Source organism: Hibiscus syriacus, unplaced genomic scaffold, assembly GCF_006381635.1.
Source record: "Hibiscus syriacus cultivar Baekdansim isolate YM2019G1 unplaced genomic scaffold, ASM638163v2 tig00110809_pilon, whole genome shotgun sequence".
Lineage (NCBI taxonomy): Eukaryota > Viridiplantae > Streptophyta > Magnoliopsida > Malvales > Malvaceae > Hibiscus > Hibiscus syriacus.
In genome coordinates, this window is record NW_024062869.1 from 293911 (window position 1) to 320667 (window position 26757).

General features: G+C 32.0%; 1 protein-coding gene and 1 pseudogene across 1 annotated transcript; one reads left to right on the forward strand and one right to left on the reverse strand.

Annotated features, from left to right (window-relative positions):
* Positions 1–12649: 12649 nt before the first annotated feature.
* LOC120141481 lies at positions 12650–14390 on the reverse strand (annotated as a pseudogene).
* A 6115-nt stretch (positions 14391–20505) lies between these two features.
* LOC120141472 (22.0 kDa class IV heat shock protein-like) lies at positions 20506–21333 on the forward strand. Its single transcript, XM_039156329.1, has one exon. It carries the CDS (start codon positions 20623–20625, stop codon positions 21175–21177), a length of 555 nt encoding a protein of 184 aa, XP_039012260.1. The 5' UTR covers positions 20506–20622; the 3' UTR covers positions 21178–21333.
* The last annotated feature ends 5424 nt before the right edge of the window (positions 21334–26757 follow it).

The window sequence follows — 26757 nt, forward strand, 5'->3', positions numbered from 1 at the left end:
TTGACCTCATCACGTAACTCCCCTAACTCATCCCGTGGAGGTGGAGAACAGGGAGATAAATGTCGTGGCATCTTTGTCGGTCGCCTATCATGAGATGATGGTGGAGAAGAGGCTCGATGATGTGACAGAATAGGTGATGGCTCTCGTTGTGGAGGTGTATAGTCGGGTCAATCAGGTGATGGCTCTGGGTGAGCTGATGGCTCTCGAAGTGGAGGCTGCTCATCATCCGTGCCATCAAAAAAACGCTTACTAGCTTGCCACTAATCAGTAGCAAGCTCAGCTTCCGTGGGTGTCAGCCTCTGTAATGGAGTGTTGGCCTCCTAACAATATAAAAGCTCAAACAAAGTTAAACGTGTACTAGTAATAACTTGTTTATAAACATATGGTAGTATTTGTGTTAACTTACATTATTTATTGTCGAATACGGTAGTAAATCTTCCCATTGCTGCAAGGTCCGTTTCCTCTTCCAGGAAATAGCCCTAGGAATATCATTAGAAGTTTTTAATGCATATGTCTGCATGGCGGGAAAGGCCTCAAATATCCAAATCTACAAACAATATAATAACAAACATTAGTAATTGTTAAATAATTAATTATAATTTTGGAAACATTATATAAAAATTCTTACCTTAAATGCCCAAATAAAGCCTGACAAAGTGTATTTGGAACCATCACCACGCAAACGTTTTCGATCATCAAAGGCATACGACAACTTATTTCATGTAGCTTTCCATAGATACGAACCCCACGGAAACAGATTCCATGCATTTAGGTCCTCTACCAATTTAATTAGATCATTAGGAATAGGTTGTCTGGCCTCTCTGCCTAAAAAGCCGGCATGCAAAAGTATTAGAAGGCATACTCGGACAACATTGACGTCATCCATCCGAGTAAAACCATCTTTCTTATTCAATAATCTCGTCAAGTCTTTCACGTGTAAATTCGGCTTCTCCATTGACAGCTCAGGAAAAACCCGGGATAACCATGATAGGCGGGTAATATGTCTAGTGTACCGACCTACATCATCGTGTCCGAAGCGTAGACCGGTGATTAAGCAAAACTCCTCCCGCCCAAAACACGTATACGCCGGTGGAAAATCAAACCATATCTCTTCATCACGACGTTGTATAGTCTCTGGTAGATCGCTAGTCATGGTTTGAAGAAACATATGGGTCAACATAGCATCTCCACCCGGATGTTGTACTTTCAGCCATGGCCCGAAGCAAGTATCCTCAAATATTTTTCTTTGTGCAGGTGAAAGCTTCGACGCAATTGTTTTGGCCAGGCTTACTTTATTTCTTAAGGTCAATTGAGCCGAATAAAAGTTCTGCAAAAACAATAAACATACCAAGTTAGATATACCAAAAACTACACTGTGAAGATATACCAAGAACAATAAACATAAAGTGTAGTAGTTTATTCTTCAAACTTAAATTTGCAAAACTGTGAATTTAGTATTTGTCTTTGTTTTTTTGTTGAAGTAATGTCATTCATTCAAGTTTCAATTTGCATAAGAAGAATAGTTTCTGAAACTTAAAATCGCAACACGAAAATGAAAATCGCAACACGAAAATGACTATCGCAACGCGAATTTGACTATTGCAACGCGAAATGAAAATCGCAACACGAAACTAAAATTGCATTGCGATTTTGTCGTTGCGATTTTCATTTTGCGTTGTGATTCTCGGTTTCAAATACTAAAATTGAAACTTGAATGGATTGCATTACTTCAACCAAAAGACAAAACAAAGACAAATATTAAATTCACAAGGTTTAAAGACTAAACAGTTTAGCAGTATTGGCAGCAATCAAATGAATTTAATAAACAATCTAAATGAAATGTTTAATCTATTATTGAAATTACCAGTAAACTTATCATCAATTTCAATATGAAAAACCTAATAATAATGCAAAAATTTCAAAATAAAAATAATTAAAAAAACTAAGCCTCGGTGGTTGATTTGGTTGATTTTCCATTTCTGACCGTGAATGATTGTGAGTGTGGCTCTGAGAGATGGAGATAGATGGATTTCGCCGGAGATGGGGACTGATTTCGTTGGAGATGGGGACGAATGTCGCCTTAGAGAGTGAGAGATGGAGATGGGACTGAGTTGTGATTTAGGGTTTTAGGTTATGAGTTGTGATTACGGGATATACTGTGGACGGTTCAGTGTTCCGATATATTAATATTCGTATTTAGAATTTGAAAAAAAATACGCGTTACAATAATAATGGCGTTTTGAAAATCACGTTGCGATAGTCAGAATCGCGTTGCGATGGTCAGAATCGCGTTGCGATAGTCAGAATCGCATTGCGAATTCGGAAAATCGCAACACAAATTTAAAAAATCGTAATACGATAGTCAAAATCGCGTTGCGAATCTGGAAACTGATTTGCGATACCGGAGATCGCGTTGCGAATTATCGGACGCGTTGCGAATTATCGGACGCATTGCGATTTAGTTGGTCATTTTGGCAAATCCAAAAAAAGTTGATTAAAATCGTATATTATAAGACATTTTTGGTCAATGAAGTTATTTTATCTTATTATTATTATTCTAATTATATTATAATATGTGCAGAACCATTACAAGACAAATAACCCCAAGTCCATATTACAAATAGGGTTGCACATTTGTCGGATTTCAATCCGATCCGGATCGGTTTTTATCCAATCCAGTTTTTTCCCATAGAAAAAAAACGGTTTATAAAATAACCGGTTCGGTTTTTAATCGGTTTGGAGGGCCGGATATCCTAACCGGTTTCGGTTTTAAAAAAACCGGTTTTTTTTAAAAACCGGTTATAAAAAAACCGATTTTAATATTATTAAAATTACATCGTCATCAATTGCAACAAAGTTTACGATAATTTGTTGAAAATATTTTGATATTTCGATATAACAAATTAAGTTAAATGAATTTTAAGATTTTCCAAATGATTTTCTAAGTATATTCAATATAATTATTCAAATATCAAAACATTACTCCAAATATTTCAAAAATCATTTTTAATCCTTACTTAAGTGTAAAATTAAGTTTTAATCTTAAAACAATTTCAAAATAATCTTTCAAAGTATTTCGAACCATTTCAAAGTCAAAAATTCCAGATTGCTCATAGGGAACCGATTCCCCCCCAAGGGGGTACCGATTCCTCCCTGAATGGTTTGGCTCCGAGATTTCCAGAATGCTCGGAGGGAACCGATTCCCCCATAGGGGGTACCGATTCCCCCTATTCAACGGTCGAAATATTTGAATTTTACACTTAGGGAACCGATTCCCTATGAGAGGGTACCGATTCCCCCACGCTCCAAGCATTTTTATTAAATGTTTTCACACTTAAACGGCTATATTATCTTCATTAATTATCACTAACGTTCAGAAGTGATTCAAGATGTATTTAAGCAAGCTTAGAAGCCATTGATCAAAGACAAGAAACATCAAGCAACTAGAATCAAGAGAGAATCAAAGAGAAAGCATCAAACCTCAAGTTCGATAAATTCAAATACTTAATTGAAATACTTAATTAACTCAACATAATTGAAATACTTAAATACTTCCAAGTTTGATAAATTCAAATACTTAAAAACTTCCAAGTTCGATAAATTCAAATGCTTAAAAACTTCAAGTTCGATAATTGAAACAAAGTTTACGATAATTGAAATAAAGTTTAAAAATAAACTACATTGCCATCTCTTCTTCATCATCTTCGCCTTCTTCGTTTGGAGGGGATATTCCAAGTTCGACTTCTTCAATGTGTAAGTTTGCTTCCAAATCGGCATCAATTGCATCTTCTAGGGTGGTGATATGTTGCTTACGAGCCGCTCCATCCAAATAATCCTTTAAACAAAAGCATACTTCCACCGACTCGGGACTTAGTCTTGATCTCCGTTGCGATATAACCCTGCCACTAACAGAAAAAGCGGATTCCGAAGCTACCGTAGAAGCTTGGACGGTTAGTCAATCACGGGCCATGGCGGCTAGAATCGGAAATTGTGCTTCCTTTTCTTTCCACCAAGCCAAAATATCCAAACTTTCAAACTTTTCAAATGTCATTTTTGATAGAAAATCGCATGACATGTAATTTTCCAACTCGCTACTTGGGGTGGTAGTACGTGATCGTTTGGATTGGGAATTTACAAGAGTGTTAAAAAGATTCAAATTTATGTTACTTGGACGTCTACTAGATGATTCCGCATTCATTCTCATTTGATCGTGTATTACACTACTTGATCCGTATTTAGTTAAATAAATTGCAAACATGTCTCGAAAACATTTGTTAAAATAATTTATTTGGTTTTGGACAAAGTTGGGTTCATCATCGGTTAGATTAAAAGCAAACGCAATTTGTTCAATTAGTGTTTCAACCCCACCAACATTTAACGTTGGGTTTAAAGCGGCGGCACAAGTAAAAATGGGAGAATCTCCTTAAAATATTTTAAAAGTTTTTCCTTCATTACAAAGCCAATTTCTTGAAAAACTTCGGTTTCAAATTCAAAGTCATTTAGTCGGGTAGCCAACAAAAATATTTGATTAAGAACCAACGGGCTAGTAGGGTAATAAACACCGGATAAAAAAGTTGTTGCATTTTTAAAAACCTCAAGCAAATCGGTTATTTTGGCTATAGTTTCCCAACTCGAATCCGGATAAATGTTTGGGACATGACCCCTCTCGAAAAGCCGATCGTGAAATGTTTGCAATGTTTCCCTTTGCCTTAAGGCAGTATGCATCATCATCCAAGTTGAGTTAAATTCTAATCTAATCGGCTCAATAACCTCCAAACCGGCTTGCACAGATAAATTAATTATGTGTGCAACGCAACGGGTATGAAAAAACGCACCGTCTAAAATCGGTGAAAGTAATATTTTCAATCTTGGAACTGCGTTTGTATTATTCGATGCATTATCAAAGGATATAGAAAAAACTTTATTTTCTAATTTATAAAGACAAATTACCCTTTTTAAAAGTGTAAATAAATTAGTACCGGTATGCGGCTCACTGAATAATTCAAACGCGATTGTTCTTTTCATCATTTGCCAATTATCTTGATCTAACCAATGTGACGTAACAGCTAAAAAAGAATTTCCGGTATTATGAGGGAAACTCCAAACGTCACATGTAAGCGACACACCATAACGGTGTTCTTGGAATCCTAAAATCATTTTTTCCCTCGTCGTACGCCACATTTTTATAGCATCTCTTCTAAGGGTAGTACGACTTACTTGAGTATAACGTGGTTGCATTAGTTGTTGAATTGTTGTCATGAAATCTTCATCATCAAAGTGGTCGAATGGCAATGCTTTTGTAATCACGAACTTTGTAAACGCTTCTCGTAATTTTTCGTTGTCGTAAACAAAAACACCACCTTGCGGTGTAAGATTCGATTGACTAGGATCCGATCTTGAGCGAAGTGCCTTGCATGATTTTGTCAAATGGTTCTTTAACGTTGTGTTTCCTTCCGATGCAAGAAACTTTAGACAAAGTTTACAACGAGCCCTCCTCGAGCCATTTGACATCTCACATAAATCGTAGTGATCCCAAATATCTTTGTTTCGAGTGTGTTCGATCACTCTCACGACTTCAAGGTTTCCCCCGATGGAAGATTCAGCCGTGTTACTCATGATGAACAAAAAATTACAAAAATAAGATTTGAGAGATGTTTAAGTGTTGTGTAATAAGATTTGAGAAAGTTGTAATCAACCAAATACATCTCCAACCTATTTATACATGTTTATGGTGGTAAAATGGTAATTTTTTAAAGAAAAAATGGTCAAAAACGGTCACAAAACCCCCCCTACGGCTATATTAACGGCTAGTTTTTTAAACCCAGACCGGTTTTTTTTTTCGGATAAAAACCGATTTTTTAACCGGTTTTTCTCAAACCGATTTTTTATTCGGTAAAAAAACCGGTCTAGGATTTTTTCTCCAAACCGGTTAAAATAACCGGTTAAAAAAAATCTGATCCGGTTAAAAAAAAACCGGTTTTTCCCAAATCCGGTTTCGGATATTTTTTTCGCAAAATCGAATATTCGGATTTTTTGTGCACCCCTAATTACAAATAAAATTCAAGGCCATAATACAATCCAGCTGAAACACCGAAACCCGGAAGATGACCCGATACAAACCCAAAGACCCCAACCAGACTCGACCCGGATCCGGCCCAAACATAGTACCAGGCCCAGATTGGACCATAACCCTAGCTCCCCAAGCCGCTGCATGCAACGTTTCCTCTCCAGTTGCCAGCCACCGCCGAGCTAGTCCCCAAGCCACCGACGAGGTGTTGCCGAGCCATCGCCTAACCAGTCATCATCACCATCGTCACTACATACGTCAAATAGCAACCATAATCAATCCAAGAATCAACCAAACCAAATCCACTAAACATATTTTTAAACCAAATAAAATCCCAGAAATTCGGTCTTCTACCCTACAACTATTCGAATCAGTGGAAACCCCATTTAAAAATCCATTATAAATGGATGCATGCAATCATTCGAAAGGAAGGAAAGCATTTTTAGCAATAGGTGCAGGGGATTAGCAAAAGGGGGAAACAGTTTGTAGGGGGTCTTCTGCTACTGGATTGTAACGAGAGAAATACAGTGTAAAAAACAGGGGGTTTCCCCTTCGTTCTTGTAAGCAGAGAGCTCTAAAAGAAATAGAAAAAAAAATTCCTGTATAACCCAGAGTGATTTTCCGATTTAAAAGTCTAAATATCCATAGAGAATATCACTGTAAGTTTTCTTTACCATCACTTTCAATTTTAGGAACCTTATTATTTTATTTTTTGTGTGTTGATGAAAACTAAAATAGAATAAACTAAAATATAGAAGGGTCTAGTTTCATACCTTAGGAGTCGTTTTCGTTCTTCAATCGGGTTACTATCACTGGAGTTGTAAAGCGAAGGGTCAGTTTTATTACCTGGTGTTGTTGGTGATCTCGTCGGACAATGGTTGTTCGTCGATCGTATGTCATCGTTGGAAGCTTTAGAGTCTATGGAGTTTGCATGTTGGTTTAGGAGGTTATGGTGAGAGTTTAGCAAGTCCTAGGTTTAGTATAGCTTAACTTGCTGTCACGTTAGCGAGGAGTAGTCACTGAGAAGGCTGCCGACGACCGAGGAAGCGTTGGTTTTTCATGTGAAGGAGGCTCTCGGTCGTGAAGGAAAGTAGAAGAAGAGAGCAAAACTTAAGGCGGCTGTGTACTTTAGGTTTAGGATTAAGATTTACTAAACTCAAATAAAACATAGTATATATACTTAAAACCTTTAGGGTTAATTGTGGTACAAACCTTTCATTTTTCTTATTTTTATAATATAGTCCCAGATTTTGTATTATTATTTTTTATTAATTTTAGTTGCCCTGTCTTGATTATATAATTTTACATATTGCATGTGTTAGTAAATCACTGTTCGAGTCCTCATAAGTTTATTGCATTCATGCATTTCGGTCACTAGTTCAAATCTTTTCTTTTATTTGAATTTAACATGATATCTTTATTTTATTTCAATTTCGTTATTTATTGATTTCGAATTAATCTACTGTATTTTACTGTTATTTCATTTTATACATTATGATATTTCTCATTTTTCCCCTGTATAATATATATATATTCCCGTGTGATACATTTATTGTTTTCCTTAAGTTATGGGTAGAATATGCTATAATTGGTGTATTTGGTGATTTAATATGTGTCTAATATATATATATATTGGTATTATGGCCTTTATTACGGAAATAATCATATATGTAATGCATGATTTAAATTCCATGTTTTCTAACCCACGAGATGTGCATAATATATATATATATATATATGTACGCATGATTTAAATTCCATGTTTTCTAACTCCTTAAGTTGTGAATTTTATGCTTTGGTCCTTATGTTTAGCGTAGTATTTATGTTAGTCACTATTTCTCTGATTTGGAATTTAATATTTGAGGTATATTACCCATTTAATCCTTGCTTCTTCGTCGTAATGTGTTACTATGGTTTTTTTTAATGCTTTATTTTCATTGGTATAATAGATAAGCATATGTTATATTGTTGTTTATTTATGAAATTCTCGAATATGAATGTAAAACTTTTTTTTCAAATCTACATGTATGTACTTTATTATATGTATACAAGTGAATCATTATATATTAAAATTTTATAAGTTCTTTGTATGATATAAGTATTTCATTTACATGTATTTCTTTATATTATAGTCAACAAATATTTTATATATTTTATGTCTTGAATAAGTATATGTATATGTCCTTGAATTTTCTATTTTTGCTGTTTTAGCCTATTAACTTTCTGTTTATACTATTTTTAATTCTTTAAGTTCATGTTTTTGCTATATCTCTTATTGATTATAAGGATTTTCTTTTAAACAATTAATTTGAAGCAAATTAATTAATTTCAATAAATGGATCATAATTTAATTTTATATCCGATTCATGATTTCCACCATTTACGACGATGTGTAAGCAAAACAATACCAATTTTGGGCGCTGTGGGGTGCTAATTCTTCCCCACGTGTAACCGACTCCCGAATCTGTTTTAATCGAATCTTTGGTAAACGCATACCAACTTTTGTCTTAAAAACGATTTTTTAAAAAAAAATTGTTTTTAAAAGACGTTTTTAGGTATTTGACCTACCTAACCCAAAGGTTGATGGTGACTCTCTTTAATTTTATCCAATTTAATCCAAAATTACCCAATTTTTCAAAATTAAAAGTCGTAATCGTTCAAAAACAATTAAACGATTGTTCCAACCTAAAAAAGTTAATGACAATATGTTTCAGGACTTTAGGTACAAAATGAGATGGAATATTATTAGAAATGTTAATTTTTCTAATTAGTTTTTTTATTATCAGAATTAAGATTATGATTGCTTTTTATTAGACTAAGTTGTACAAAATAGTATATTTTCTAAATATTCTCAACTATTTGATAATGAACACTCAATCACTTTATTACAAGCATTGGTACTCAAACCTGTGACCTAGGAATAACAATTCTTTTAACTATTGTGATAAGTTGGTTCGTACTAAAAGTATGATTTTTGGTTCATAAAATGTAGGGTTATTTAAAAATATAATTTATTGAATTATTTATAATATATATATATATATATATATATATATATTATAATTTTAACATCAATATTAAATTAGAATATTGATATACAAGTTGATCTACCATTTTTCATGTGGCTATACTCAAATTTTAAAAATATTTGTAGATATTATTAATACAATTAATATATATTAATATATTAAATAAACTACATGTTTAGTATTTCAACTATTATTTTTGTTTCAGTTTATTTATCTAATTATTTTTTTAAGTTTATTTTTGAAAATTTATTCCAAAGATATACCTATTAATGTTTAGTTTTGATTTCATTTTGATCAACTACCATTAAAAAATTAACAGTGATATTGATATGTCACCATAAGTTAATATCACATCATCATTAAAAAATAAAAAAAAATTATGTCAGTAATTTTATTAAATTTTTAATGATGAGTGATCAAAATAAAATAAAAAAATATAATATTAGATATGATTTTTAAAAAAAATAATAATTAGATAATTAAAACGTAATAACAATGATAGTTAGGTACCCAAAACCAAAACAAACTAATGACAAATATAGGTTGAATTTATGATTCATAGATGATTAGGTTAACAAAACAATAAATAAATAAAAACTCGGTTGTTATTTTATAAATTTGTATTACCCAAACCAAAACTCAACCTTAACTACAACCATTTCTTAATTGCTTCGGACAATGGTTGTTCGTCGATCGTATGTCATTGTTGGAAGCTTTAGAGTCTATGGAGTTTGCATGTTGGTTTAGGAGGTTATGGTGAGAGTTTAGCAAGTCCTAGGTTTAGTATAGCTTAACTTGCTGTCACGTTAGCGAGGAGTAGTCACTGAGAAGGCTGTCGACGACCGAGGAAGCGTTGGTTTTTCATGTGAAGGAGGCTCTCGGTCGTGAAGTAAAGTAGAAGAAGAGAGCAAAACTTAAGACGGCTGTGCACTTTAGGTTTAGGATTAAGATTTACTAAACTCAAATAAAACATAGTATATATACTTAAAACCTTTAGGGTTAATTGTGGTACAAACCTTTCATTTTTCCTATTTTTATAATGTAGTCCTAGATTTGTATTATTATTTTTATTAATTTTAGTTGCCTGTCTTGATTATATAATTTTACATATTGCATGTGTTAGTAAATCACTGTTCGAGTCCTCATAAGTTTATTGCATTCCTGCATTTCGGTCACTAGTTCAAATCTTTTCTTTTATTTGAATTTAACATGATATCTTTATTTTATTTCAATTTCGTTATTTATTGATTTCGAATTGATCTACTGTATTTTACTGTTATTTCATTTTATACATTATGATATTTCTCATTTTTCCCCTGTATAATATATATATATATTCCCGTGTGATACATTTATTGTTTTCCTTAAGTTATGGGTAGAATATGCTATAATTGTATTTGGTGATTTAATATGTGTCTAATATATATATATTGGTATTATGGCCTTTATTATGGAAATAATCATATATGTAATGCATGATTTAAATTCCATGTTTTCTAACCCACGAGATGTGCATAATATATATATATATATATATATATATATATATATATATATATATATATATATATGTACGCATGATTTAAATTCCATGTTTTCTAACTCCTTAAGTTGTGAATTTATGCTTTGGTCCTTATGTTTAGCGTAGTATTATGTTTCACTATTTCTCTTATTTGGAATTTAATATTTGAGGTATATTACCCATTTAATCCTTGCTTCTTCGTCGTAATGTGTTACTATGGTTTTTTTTAATGCTTTATTTTCATTGGTATAATAGATAAGCATATTAATGTTGTTTATTTATGAAATTCTCGAATATGAATGTAAAACTTTTCAAATCTACATGTATGTACTTTATATGTATAACAATATTATATATTAAAATTTTATAAGTTCTTTGTATGATATAAGTATTTCATTTACATGTATTTCTTTATATTATAGTCAACAAATATTTTATGTCTTGAATAAGTATATGTATATGTCCTTGAATTTTCTATTTTTGCTGTTTAGCCTATTAACTTTTTGTTTATACTATTTTTAATTCTTTAAGTTCATGTTTTTGCTACATCTCTTATCGATTATAAGGATTTTCTTTTAAACAATTAATTTGAAGCAAATTAATTAATTTCAATAAATGGATCATAATTTAATTTTATATCCGATTCATGATTTCCACCATTTACGACGACGTGTAAGCAAAACAATACCAATTTTGGGCGCTGTAGGGTGCTATTCTTCCCCACGTGTAACCGACTCCCGAATCGGTTTTAATCGAATCTTTGGTAAACGCATACCAACTTTTGTCTTAAAAACGATTTTTTTAAAAAAAATTGTTTTTAAAAGACATTTTTAGGTATTCGACCTACCTAACCCAAAGGTTGATAGCGACTCTCTTTAATTTTATCCAATTTAATCCAAAATTACCCAATTTTTCAAAATTAAAAGTCGTAATCGTTCAAAAACAATTAAACGATTGTTCCAACCTAAAAACGTTAATGACAATATGTTTAAGGAATTTAGGTAAAAAATGAGATGGAATATTATTAGAAATGTTAATTTTTCTAATTAGTTTTTTTATTATCAGAATTAAGATTATGATTGCTTTTTATTAGACTAAGTTGTACAAAATAGTATATTTTCTAAATATTCTCAACTATTTGATAATGAACACTCAATCACTTTATTACAAGCATTGGTACTCAAACCTGTGACCTAGGAATAACAATTCTTTTAACTATTGTGGTAAGTTGGTTCGTGCTAAAAGTATGATTTTTGGTTCATAAAATGTAGGGTTATTTAAAAATATAATTTATTGAATTATTTATAATATATATATATATATATATATATTATAATTTTAACATCAATATTAAATTAGAATATGATATACAAGTTGATCTACCATTTTCATGTGGCTATACCAAATTAAAAATATTTGTAGATATTATTAATACAATTAATATATATATTAATATATTAAATAAACTACATGTTTAGTATTTCAACTATTATTTTTGTTTCAGTTTAATTATCTAATTATTTTTTTAAGTTTATTTTTGACAATTTATTCCAAAGATATACCTATTAATGTTTAGTTTTGATTTCATTTTGATCAACTACCGTTAAAAAATTAATAGTGATATTGATATGTCACCATAAGTTAATATCACATCATCATTGAAAAATAAAAAAAAATTATGTCAGTAATTTTAATAAATTTTTAATGATGGGTGATCAAAATAAAATAAAAAAATATAATATTAGATATGATTTTTAAAAAAAATAATAATTAGATAATTAAAACGTAATAACAATGATAGTTTGGTACCCAAAACCAAAACAAACTAATGACAAATATAGGTTGAATTTATGATTCATAGATGATTAGGTTAACAAAACAATAAATAAATAAAAACTCGGTTGTTATTTTATAAATTTGTATTACCCAAACCAAAACTCAACCTTAACTACAACCATTTCTTAATTGCTTATCAAAATCATGAGAATATTGTATTTGAACTTGGGATAACCTAAAACTCATGAAAACATTAGTATAATATTCGGCGTTAGTTAAATAGCATCTTTCAACTAGACACCTCTTTATTTTGGCTCAAGCAAACAGGGAAATGTGATGAGATCGTCTGCTTAAATTGCAAAGAGAGGGGGAATAAAACGTGCAATCGGAATACACTTGAGATCTTTAGCCCTGGGTACTACAAGTCCGGGCCTTTCAGTCATGTCTACACCACCAGTATTCGGCGTCTCCGTCGCCTTCCAGTCAAAACACTGAATCATGGCTGCCAGAGTAACAGGTAGCTCCTGCATGGCTAAAGACATACCAACGCAGCTCCTCCTCCCTGTACCGAAAGGCAACAGCTGATAATGGTGGCCTTTAACATCTACAGTACTTGAATTATTATCAGCGCCGTTAGGTTTCAAGAACCTCTCGGGCTGAAACTTTAACGGATCCTCCCAGAGCTTAGGATCCCTGGCTACACTCCACATGTTTACAAACAACAAGGACTGAGCCGGGATTGTGTATCCTTTGATATTGCATTCTTCAATGGCTTTTCTGCTGATCATTGGGATTGGAGGGTGAAGCCGAAATGATTCTTTAATTATGGCTTCAAGGTATGGCAGATGACAAGTGTCCGATTCTTGAACCAACCTGGTTTTTCCCACAACTTCATCAATCTCTTTCTGTGCTTTCCTTAGCACCTCTGGGTTGTTGATGAGTTCCGCTAATGCCCATTCAATCGCACTCCCACTTGTATCTGTACCGGCTGTTAGGAAATCCTACATAAATCACTTGCATTTGTCAACGTGGACAAGATTAAAATACTGAAATTAATAACATATACTAACCAAGATTAAGGCTTTGATATGATTTCTGGTTAATTGAACCTCTGAATTAGCATCATCAAAGACGTCAAGCAACATATCCAGAAAATCCTTGACTTCATCATCATCATTTCGCTTTTTGTTTTTTCTTACGTGCTCTCTGTCACTTATAATCTTTTCCAACAATGTATCGTACCTTGTATGAATATCCTCAAATCTCTTTCTGAATCCTTGAAGATCCAAGTGTTTGCAGAACCATATAACATCCGAGACATTGAATTCCCCGATGATCTGAGACACTTGTCGAACTAGGGTTTGGACCCCATCGGTCTCTTCTCCTGTTTCCGAGCACCTAATGCCGAGCATCATTTGAGATATAACGTTGTTTGTTAGTTTCAACAGCTCTTCGGTTACGTTAACCGTTTCACATTCTTTAGACTTGTCGAGGAGGAATCTTATGAAATGATGCAGTTCCTTGGTTCGAACAGGGTGGAACTGGCCCAGGGTTCGATGCCCTAGCAGCTCAATAGTGCTGAACTTTTTGATGAATTTCCAGTAAGGTCCGTAGGGTGCGAAAGCAAAGGAGGAGTCGTAAGTAAGGTGGTGGATAGCAGCGTTGTGCTTGCGGGCGGAGAAGGTGAGCTCGTGAGTTTTGAGAAGCTCTTCGGCGAGCTCCGGGGAAGAAGCCACGATGCAGTTGATGGACCCAATCCGGAGAAACATCAGGGGGCCGTAGGCGGAGGAGAGCTTGTGGAAAGTTTGATGAATGTGGGAGCTGAGGAGATGGAGGTGGCCGATGACCGGTAACGCCAATGGACCTGGCGGAAGCTTGGAACGATTTTTTATGGAAACCATTGTTTTGACCATAAGAAACGAAAACAAGAACAAGGTGGCATAGGAGAAGAATTGTAGATCCATGGCCGACTGGACAACCATCTGAAATGATTTTCCAAGAGCTCTGATCAGCTTGTATTTATTTTACTAGGATAGAGCCAGGGTTTTAAATAGCGTTCACGGTCACGTTTTCAGTCGCGTCGCGTTTATCGTGGTTGCGGACATAACGGATGTCATCGCGGTTGTGAATTTTTTTAAATTTTACATAAATTATCTTAAAACATAATAAAAATAATTATAATTATAATTATAAGAAATAATTTTTAATGATTTTTAAAATATTTTCTAAACGAAATTAACATATATTTAATATAATTTAACCTAAAATGTTTTCTAAGTAAAAAGATGAAGTAAACATTTTAATTTGAATAATGAACTATATTAACTATTTCAACTTACTTATTATAAATCTTATTTTGATAAAAAAAAATAGTGTAAGATACATTAGATGTAAAATTAAAAATACTCACAAAAGAATTAACAAATTTATTTCTTTTTTTTTGTTTTGTTATTTTAATGAATGTAATTTAAAGGCACTTAACAACTTTCCAAAGTGATAAAGATTTTTAACTTAACTTGCCAAAAATATATATATTAAATTAAAAAACCTACAAATTGCAATATATATATATATATATTCTGGGGAGCAGTTGGTAATGTTTCCTGGCCCTCCTCACTGTATTGGAAGAATAAAAAGTCACATTTAACCCTTGCTTTACTGTCACGAGTCAGCATACCCTTTCTTGGAAGTCACCTTTTACTCTTCCACTCCTAACAAAAACCAATCAGCCATGTTTTATAACCTAATCTTTGCTTTATGCCATTAAACTGTTTATTATTTCTTTCTTCCAAACTCTTTGAAAACTTCTGTGTAACTCTTTCTTCTCTCATGCAATCTTCAAAAGCTTTACAACCCATTTCGTTCACAAATCACAACCCACTTCTCCACCATGCTCAAACTCCTCAACAAGAGAATCAAGCGTCTCTCTTCTCGCCTCCAGTGGCCTGTTCGTCCCCGATCCAAGTCTATCATCATGATCAAAAGGCTTCGGAAATCAGACCCCAAGACTCGGACTGATAATGGGTCTTCCAAAGTTCACCTAGATGTTTGGTGATGTTTGTGGTGTTGTAACGGGAATTAGTGGGAAAAACGGTTCGTTATAGTCGCGATCGATCGTTACTCGTTAAATTGCGGCTGTTATCAGCCGTTATGATTGTGATTCCATTTCACATCGTGATTTCGGTTGATATCAGTAACGGAAGTCACCGATACCGCAATATAACGGCCGTTATACCGTTACACGGCCGTTTTTTGAATCCCTGGATAGAGCTACTCCTGTCGTCCGGCACATTCATTACACATATTTAAAAATAGATTTCCCTTATCTTTAGCATTGGAACTAAGTGTTTGTTATCACCATGTGAACTGACAATTGCATAATAACACCTTGTAACAACATACACATGATGACAATAGCTCTGGACGGAAAGCTTATTAACAATATACAAGGGTGGCCTTTTCTCTAATGTAAGACAAATGGAGAAAGGTTTGACTGAATTAATGCATACATTGACATATGAAATGAGCACGGATTTATTGGAAGTTATTTTATTTTGGGTAAACTATACAAAAGATCACTATTGTTTGAGTAAATTTTCATTTTTTCCAATGAAGTAATAACAAATTCGGTTACTAACATTATTAATTTGTAACAAAATTGTCACTAATTTTATTAGTTTGTAAGAAAATAGTCACTCTATCGTTAATTCCGTTAAATTAATTATGTGACAACATTAACAAAAATGTTAATATTTATTGTGATCCCTAAACTATTGTTAAAATATTATATGGTCCCTATTATTCCCCGGTTTTGTTTTCCAAACTTCTCTCTCTATAACAGCATATCTCCCCCTCTTTACCGCTGATTAATCCTCTTTTCATTGCCTTAAACGGCGAATTGCATAATGAACAAGTTTTACGTTTTACTTATAGCTTCATGGAAACGTAAATGGTTAAAAGGGGTTTGCATTATTGTTTATTTAGTGTCCAACTTGATACATACATTCGTTTGAAGTGATATTATTACCTTGTTTGAAGTCATTCTATCACTACCAAACTAATCAAAGACTATATATGAACATCGATCACATGCAGAAAAGAAAAAGGTGTTATAGATCTATTAAATCAGCAGTAAAATACATCCACCAATTTCCACAATTCCACTTCTAAGTTTTTATCGAAATGGCAGCTCCATCGTCAGGCTGTTGTATTTCAACATTTATGCATGAATTGTTAACCGCTTTCTTTATCACCATTGTTACCAATTGCTTTCATTTCCGCTTTTGATACCATGGTAGTGTTGTGAATCTGGATGGACTCTCTGTTTAGATCAATCCTCTTATTCTAAAAACAAGGTATTAGAAGTGTCGGAACCGTCTTTCGGGTGGGCCTCGAAATTGGGCTTCGACTTAGATTAAATGGTTAGAGTCGTCACCGACCACTTTAAAACAAATTTAGGTGGGTCGGACACCATCTTACCTGATCTGCGTTGTACATGTCGGGGGGAGGAATGATTAGCACCCTTGAACCGCCCTTTCGCTACCAATTAATTTTCCGGTTGTCTTTATTTGCGAAAAATTAAATTTAAATTGAAATTCAAAGATTCAGTCCGAATTAATTATCTATTAATCGATTGAGATTATTACTGAAAAAGACAAAAAGTATATTAGATAGAAAAATAAATAAATAAAAATGAAAAGACAAATAAAAATAAAAAATAATAGTAGTGATATAAAAAAATCAAAGGAAAAAAGAAATAAAGATTAAAATAAAATAAAAATAATAGTAAACAAAAACAAATCAAAGAAATAAAATGAAAAAAATTAGATAAATAAAAAAATATTTTAAAAGTAATAAAATGGAAAAAATATGAAATAAAAATAAATAATACTAATGATAATTAAAAAACATGATAATAAATAATAAAAAATAAAATAAGAATTTAGGGATCAAATTGCAAAAAATGTAAAATATAAACGGGGACCAAATTGAAAATTCAGTGGACAAATTGCATATGGTGACTGAAACGAATTACACTTCAGAATATGGGGGACGGCGGAAAGAATTTAAGAATCCCTTATTTGCACAATGGTCCCTGCTATATATATATACCAATAGCCCAAAATCCCCCTAATTTCTCTCATTTTTGGCCAAAGTTCTCTTCTCCCTCACCAAAACTCTCTCAATGCCGAGCGATCCCGCTCCGGTGGCCCCTTGCGCTTGAGCCATTTGCCGCTCGCGACGGCCGAGCAAAACTGAACCAACCCAAAATGACCCCGTCGGTCTCGCAAACCCAAGAATGACCTCCAAATACCCAAACAACGTCCTCGCCGACGTGGATCTAGGAAACAACCTTCGGTTTTTACCTTTTTTTCTTCTTTCCCTTTTTTTTTGCGACCGTTCGAGTTCCCGGTTGCTCGTCCTGCTCCGTGGCCTTGGTTGTTTACTGCTCTTACTCTTTTTGCATGTGTATTTTGCTCACTGCTGGTTATTTTTCTTTTGGTTTTCTGGTTTGGTTTTGCTTCGGCTCTCGTGTTATTTGGTTGTGGTTTGTTGCTCAGATGATATTTGGTTCTCTGTTGTGTACTCTGTGTTGGGTTTGCTAGCCGATGGTTGATGTTTGGTGTTGTTTCCCATGGGTACTGTTTGTTGTAGTCACTGTTTTATTCTCGGTTTCCTGTTCGGTGTTGTCTGTTGGCAGTGGGTTTTTGGTTCGAGAGATGGTTCTCGTGAGGTTTTTTGTTTTGTGGCTCTTCGATGGTTTTTGTGATGTTCGATGGTGTACCTTGTTGGTACCGTGGTTGATGGGTTTTGATGATATTGGCCCCCCCTCCGTGTTGGTAACCGGGGTATTTATACCCTGCTCGGTGAACCAGTACCCCGGGTTGTTCTGTTTTGCTCGGGGTGTTGCTGTTGAAATCCCGGGATGGTTCAGTCTCGAGATCCTTGGCCGACGTCCGGCCGTTTCGCGTGACCCTTGATCTCCCGACTTTGCACGGCGCTGACTGTTACCAGAAACCCTAGTTTGATGTTGGTACGAGCTGGGTCAGGCCCACTCTGGACTTTTTGGACTATTGGACTAACCCTGGGACAAAACGAGAAAAGAGAAAAAAATAAGTAATAAAAATAAATAAAATAAAAAAGAAGGTAAAGAAAATATAATAATAATAATAAATAATTATAATAAAAACATGTTCTAAAACCATATAATATATATGTTTAAAAAATAATTTTCAAAACTATATAATTTATATTTTCAAAAATTGCTTTAAAAACTTATATATTATATATATTTTTCAAAAACGTTTTAAAAATTATATAATATATATAAGTTTTTTAAAATGTTTTAAAAACTATATAATATATATATATATATATATATATATATATATGTTTTCAAAATGTTTTAAAAACTATATAATATATATATGTTTTCAAAATGTTTTAAAAACTATATAATATATTTTTTTCAAAATGTTTTCAAAATTATATAATATATATGTTTTCAAAAATGTTTTAAAAACTATATATCATATAGATTTCAAAATGTTTTCAAAATTATATAATATATACATATATAAAATGAATTAAAAATGACCAAAAATGAAAAAAATAAAAATAAATATGAACGAAAATAAGTGCCTACAAGAAGTTTAGTGGGAATTTCGTGGGAGACGATGAGGAGAAAGGCCTATCCATGGCGTCTTACGCATCTTTTGGCCCTAGACATTATTACCAAGATTATGAGGAATGCCTCAAGGAAAATGCGATCCTGCTACCCCCTGAACCAGCTAAGAGAAGCTGCTAAAATAGACAGAAAATCAAAAAACATGGTATCAATCAACAGCATTCTTATCTTGATGGCATTGCCAGTTGCCCTGTACTAAGCTTTTCCGGGGCTTCTGGGAGGGTAGGCTGTTTGGAAAAACTGGAAATTAAATTTTTTTTGGCGTGAATTAGATACAAAATTTTATTCAATTACCCATTTGATGTTTTACTAATAGTTTAAGGATAAAACTAAACATGAACCTTTTTATTAATATTGTCATGTCATCAATTTAACGGGAATGCGGTAGAATGATCATTTTACTATAAATTGACAACTTTAATGACCAATTTATTATTTTTAGAATTTCAGTGAGAAAAACAAATGTTTACTCAAATATTAGTAACCATTTATATAATTTACCCTTTTATTTTCTGACGAAGGATATTTCGTTTCATTGTAAGTGATGTTCTTCAATTTTACCTTCCTCTAAAATGAGATTTGTATTCTTTTAAATTAGGGTTAAAGTGCCTTATCAAAGGGTATCGACACATAATTAACCAATATCAACTTAACCATTCAAATAACTCGCATTCAATTTTATTTTCGTCGCCGAAGCAATGACCGTTAACGATTGAATAATCGATTTATTATAAAGTGATAAATTTAATAATCGTTTCATTATTTTAAAATTTTGGTACTAAAAAAGATGTTCATGTTTCAATGATTATTTATATAATTTATCTTAATACTTTTATGGGCATATTATTGTACGATAAGTTTCTAGGCCTAAGCCCAATAACATTAATTCGATCTAGTTGTATTGCCAAGTATTGACAATATTAAATATGATGAGATGATTTATTTTATTTATATTTTGATTATGACACCCATCAATTTATTTAATTAGTAAAAGAAATTATTGTTGTTTATAAAAGTTACGAATTTTAACATCAAAATGTTGTAACAGGACGATTGAGCATGTATTGTCTACTGGCTTAGAATATTTTAAATAGATATTATTTTGTAATTATCTTAGCTTAATAAAAAAAAATTATATTTGATTATGATATAATTAATTTATTAATATTTATGTTATATAAGTTTTTTTATATAAAAAAGAAAATTAAAACATTTATCCCTCACGGGTTTCATCTTGAAGACTAATGTGAACAAAATAAAAAGACAAAAGAAACAGAAATCAAAGGCTCTAGAACCTGCACGATTCGGTTGCTGTCTTTTAGAGGGCTGGTTGTCGCTAGAAACTTCCCAATTTTTCTAAATCAGAAATTTCAAGAAATTTACCCACTTTTATCCATGTATAAATATCCCCTCTAACCTTTACGATCCATGCAATAGAAATCAACAAGATACTCTGTTCTGTCGTCTTTTAAGTCGCTGGTGGAGTTCCAAACTTGCATTTCAAGAAAATTAACCAACTCTCATTCTGTACATATACACAATGAGGCTCTTGCTGTTGCTTTTAGTGTGTTACATTGGCCTATGCAATGGGTCAAGTTTGCTGCAATTCATGGACAACCAATACCCCGGCGGTGGCAGTCTCTTGTTCCCCGATCCGTTCCGAGTGTTGGAGCAAATCCCGCTTGCCCTCGAGAAGGACGAGAGCGTTGCATTGTCGCCGGCGAGGGTTGATTGGAAGGAGAGGCCGGAGGGGCATACGATAACGGTGGATGTGCCGGGGTTGAAGAAGGAAGAGCTGAAGATCGAGGTGGAAGAGAACCGAGTGCTGAGGGTGAGTGGAGAGAGGAAGAGGGAGGAAGAAAAGAAGGGCGACCATTGGCATCGGGTTGAACGCTCTTACGGCAAGTTTTGGAGACAGTTTAAGCTGCCTGAGAGTGTGGATTTGGACGGTGTGAAGGCTAAGCTTGAAGATGGGGTGCTTACTTTGTCTTTGCCCAAGTTGTCTCCCGACAAGATTAAGGGTCCCAGGGTTGTCGACATTGCCGGGGGAGGAGCACCCCAACTCAAGGCTGATGATGCCAAGCAGGAGCTTTAGACTTTTCTGAGCATTTCCCAGGCTGCTTAAGTTGATGAATGTAAGAGGAAAAAGATCTTTATAAATAAAATAATTGTAATGGAATGGAATGCAATGTGAGAGACTAAAATTTGAGTTTCGTAATGTAATTATGAGCGGTGGTGTCTTTTATAGTTATTTTCTCGGTTTCGTGCTCACTACACTGATTTTGTTTATATGCATCAATTTAAAAGTATTATTTTTATATTAATAAATTATTTGATTAATTGCAAGAGAAAACATTAAAATATTTTTTATGATTTTCCCCTTTTGTTGTGCATTCTGAATGATTTTTATAATATAAATGTTACTTTATGCACTTATTTCTTTATGCTTGCACTTCAAAAAATGCAATGGAAGAATTGATGTACTTACAAGGAGCCTACTTTAAATAGTTATTTTCTCGGTTTCGTGCTCACTACACTGATTTTGTTTATATGCATCAATTTAAAAGTATTATTTTTATATTTAATAAATTATTTGATTAATTGCAAGAGAAAACATTAAAATATTTTTTATGATTTTCCCCTTTTGTTGTGCATTCTGAATGATTTTTATAATATAAATTGTTACTTTATGCAATTATTTCTTTTATGCTTGCACTTCAAAAAATGCAATGGAAGAATTGATGTACTTACAAGGAGCCTACTTTAATCCAAGGTAATTCGGGTGGGTTCAGAATTTGGCTTCGACTTGGAATAAAATATTGGAGTCACCATCGATCATTTATTTTTCGTAAAAATTTGGTTGATCGGATACCATCTTACTTGATCTGCGTTTTACCAGAAATATGTCGGATTCGGGAGTCGGTTACAGTCAAGGAAGGATTAGCACCCTTGAACTGCCCTTTCGGTACCATTTAATTTATCGGTTGTTTTAATTGCGAAAATTACAATTTAAATTAAAATTTAGAGATTCGATTCAAATTACTTACCTTTAATTGATTAAAATTATCCTAAAAAATCATAAATAAAGTAAGAAAATAAAACAAACAAACACAAAGAGTTAGTATTAAGATTGAAATAAAATAAATAAATAAAAGGAATGAAAAAAAATCAAATTAAAAATTAAATTGGAAACAATTAAAATTTATGGGTCGAATTAATCTTAAGAACGAGCTGCAAGAAAAACAAAAACTTAAGAGATTAAATAGAAAAAATAAAAAAAATAAAGTACTAAAATAACACAAACAAAAAATTAAAGGATTAAAGTAGAAGGATCTAATAAATATATATGAACAAATAAGAGCCTCAACAATTAATTTAAAATGAATAGAAGGACCCAAAACCTAATTATGTTAACTAAAAATGCAAGAAAACATAAGATAGTTACTAAATAAAAATAAGCAAGGATCTAAATTCAAAAAATTAAAACAACAGTGACTAAATTAAAAGTTAATAGTGACTAAAATAAAGGAAATGAAAGTTACAGGCATAGATCATCACAAAATATAACATATTGGTGATCGAATTGAAAATAACGAAAATAAAGCGCTAAAAATAAAATAAAATAAAAACATAGAGCTTTGGTGACTAGAATGTAAAAATAAGGTAATATTAGAGGGACCTAAATGTGATTAGACTCAAGGATTTGGTGGCTAATTTTTAAAAAAAATGTGATAATTGAGTGACTTAAACATAAATAGACCAAAACAAAAAGAGACCATTATAAAAGATGACAATAAATTAAAAGATCCTATGTGAGGTTAACCCAAAATTCAAATTAAAAGCACTCCCCCACCTAAATTAACTCCAGAACACGTGAACCCCAAATAAAACCCCATTTCCCATTTTTTATTCTGTAACATATCAAACCCACAACCTTCTTCTCATTTTCTTTCACGCAGAGCATCCATGGAGTCCCAAATTTCCAGTGAAATCGAGAGCCACACCAACCACTCGACCCTAGACCCGACGACGACGACACCCCTACTCCGACGTACTACAGCAAGGTAACTTAACTCTCTATTTGTATTTTAATTATTATTTTTAAACTCGTGGAATTTACGTTAACTACGAACAAAATTACAAACTAAAATTCTTATTATTAGTTGCATTCGAATTGAACAAAAAAATTAAAGAAAACTGAAATATAAACTGAACTACCTTAGGAATTGCTGGAAAAAAAAATCTGTATTTTATTGCTATCCCCTTCTGAAAAACGAGAGTAATCCCTTTTACAATTCTTCCTTCCCTCTTTCTTCCATTTCAATCGGCTATTTATAGTCATTTTCTTACATAGCTTTTACATAAAAAAATAACAATTTGCAATCTAATCATACTTTAGATCAGATATCACATGCGTCTGTAGGATTGGTAGGAAACAAGCATTAACGCTCTGGGATAGTGATGGCAGCAAGTTGCTTATAAAAGGACCAGGGCGAAATGAAGTGTATACATTATTCTTTAAATAAAAAATGAGGATTACTTGAGAGGAAGCTACCAAATGCACCAAATTTAATACACACGTTATATTAAAAAAATTAATAGCCGTAATATTTAAATAAATTTGTTAATTAATGTAAACAATTTTAAACGAACTTATTTACACAAAAAAATGTATTGGTATTTCCCGTTATGAGAAATTCACTGGAAATTAATTTTTTCAGAACTAAAGGATCCAACTAAAATGTTTTATAGTTAAGGAACTACACACTTTATGGTTTTTTTTGTTGGAGAAACAAATTATGAATATTCTTTTAATTAATTTTTTTGATAAAATAATATTTAAGATAATAAAAAAGAATAAATTGATGGTTTACATTTGAACAACGTAAATCTTTTAAAAAAGTTAATAGATAAATCATATGAAAGCGTGATTTTATTTTTGTCATGTTATCATATTCAAATTTATAGTATCTAAAATTATCAAACCTATCAGCTGCTGACAGCTTCATGACGAACAAGGCATTGCTATACCTCGAGTGATTGTTGTCTAAACCATTTCTTATTCTTTTTATATACATATTTTATTACTACGAAGCAAAGCCTACGAGACAGAAATGAAGAGATTGTGGATAACATTATATTATATGGTATGCATGCATGCATGCATGCATGCATTCATGCTGCCAGTAACATGACTTTTCCCCCTCCAAATTCAATCAACTTTAGCGGGACAACAGTCTGAAGTTACAGGGCACATTCAAATAGGGATATAAGATACAATCCTTCAATAAGACTGTAAAATCAGGTAATCGGTCAGGTTTCAGTCGGATCTTGGTAGGTCGGGTAAAATCGGATACAGGTCAACTCAGGTTGATTTGACTCCAGATCCAGATCGGGTTTAGGTCAGGACAAATCAGTTTGGGTTATTTTCAGGTTGATTTGACACCAGATCCAGATCGGGTTCAGGTTCAGGTCATGTCATTTTCAGTTCGGATCGATGTCAGTTCAGGTCAAAACAGTTCATGTCCGAAGCATATAAAAACCAGGTTAATTCAGGTTCGGGTGGACTTCAGTCGGATCTCGTTCAGATCGGGTCACATCATTGACAGATAAAATTCAGGTCGGATGTTTACCGGATACAGATTGAGTTCAGGTCGGGTCGTTTTTATTTTTGGATTAATTATTTTGTCATCTTTCATTATTGTTGAATTGCAAGTTGTAATTGTATGTGATTTCGAGTAAATTAAGAGAAAAATAAATATTCATGGATAAATTTTGTAAAAAATATAAATTTAAGGACAAAATTGAAGAAATGTAAAATTACAAATAAAATTTTAAAATATAAATTAAACAACACACATAGGTAAAGGACTAAATCGAAATAAATTTAAAATGTGAGGTTTAAATTAATATAAAAAAGGACTAAATTAAATACATTTAAAAATTATAGGCCAGTTACAAAAATATAAATAACAACTAACAATGGGCCAAATGAAGATGCAAATATAAATTTAAGGACTAAATTGAATACATATAAAAGTGAACGACTTAAAATTGAAATAAATTAAAAAACAAAAAAGGTTTAAATCGAAATAAATACAAAATGTGAAGAAATAATAAAAAATATAGTAAATTGCATTCATTTAAAAATTGAAAAAAAACATAATATATATATATATATAATATAAGTTTATATATAAACTATATATATAAACTATATTTATATTATAAATTATATAATTATTATAAGTTATATATATAAATTATGTTTATATGAACTATATATATATATATAAACTATATATGTAAACTATATAGGTATAAACTATAAAAAGTATATAGTTTATAAACTATAATTTTTATTAATATAGTATTTATATATATATTATTCAAAGTGAGTGGTGAGAGAAAACTTTTTAAAATAAAGATATTTTTGTATGCAATTTTTTTTTATTTGGGAATTTAGAGGGAAATTTTGAGAATATAGGGAAATTGAGAATTTAGAGGAAAATTGGGAAATTTAGAGGGAATAGAAAATTTTGGAGGGAAATTGAGAATTGAGATTTTATTTGGAAATATATTTTGGGTTAATTAGGCTCATGCTCCTCCAACAATCATCATTTTTCCACTTGTATTTGATTTTTGATTTCTTTCATTTTAGTAATGGTTTAATTGTAAATATCTTATTGAATTTTCAATTCGATGCAATTTAATCATGTATACATTCTAATTAATTTTAATTTTCCATATATATATATATGTATAAACTATATAAAATATATAGTTTATAAATTATAATTTATATTAATATAGTATATATATGTATGTATAACTAATATAAGTAATCTATGGATTATATATATATAGTTTATAGAAACACTATGCATAAACTATATAAAGTAATAAAGTATATAATTTATAAAACCCTAAATCTTAAAGCCTAAATCATGAACCCTAAACCCTAACCCTTGAACTATATATGTAACTTATAGACATGTATGTATAAATCATGTATAGTATATATAAACTATATATATATAACACATATATATATAAACTATATAAAGTAATAAATTATATAGGTTTATAGAAACCCTAAACCCTAAACTTTAAACTATAAACACTAAACCATAAACCCTAATGTAAATAGACTAGCACTAATGCATAAACTATATAAAGTAATAAAATATATAGTTTATAGAAACCCTAAATCATAAACTATAAACCATAAATATTAAACCCTAAACCCTAATATAAATAGACTAGCACTATGTTAGTGTTTTTAGCAGGTTTGGTGATCAGAGTTTTTGTTGTTGTTTGGATATGGTTGTCCATCTCGTTCTATCTTCGTTCTGTTGCATGGTTTGTAATGGTGTTAGTTTGAGTTGGGTTGTGGTTTGGGGTATGCCTTGTGTGTTGTTAGTGTTATTTTTGTATTCGATCCTTCCCACCTATTGGTTCACTCTTTTTTCTCCACTTAGGGTTAGAGAGGTTTTTTAATGAGGCCCTCGAGGTGGTGTACTTTGCAATTATTCGTAATACAAAGTACTCTCTTTTCAAAAAAATGGACTAGCACTAAACCATAAACACTAAACCCTAAACCCTACACCCTAAACAATTACAAGTTGTAATTGTATATGATTTCGAGTAAATTACAAAAAAATCATGGATCAAT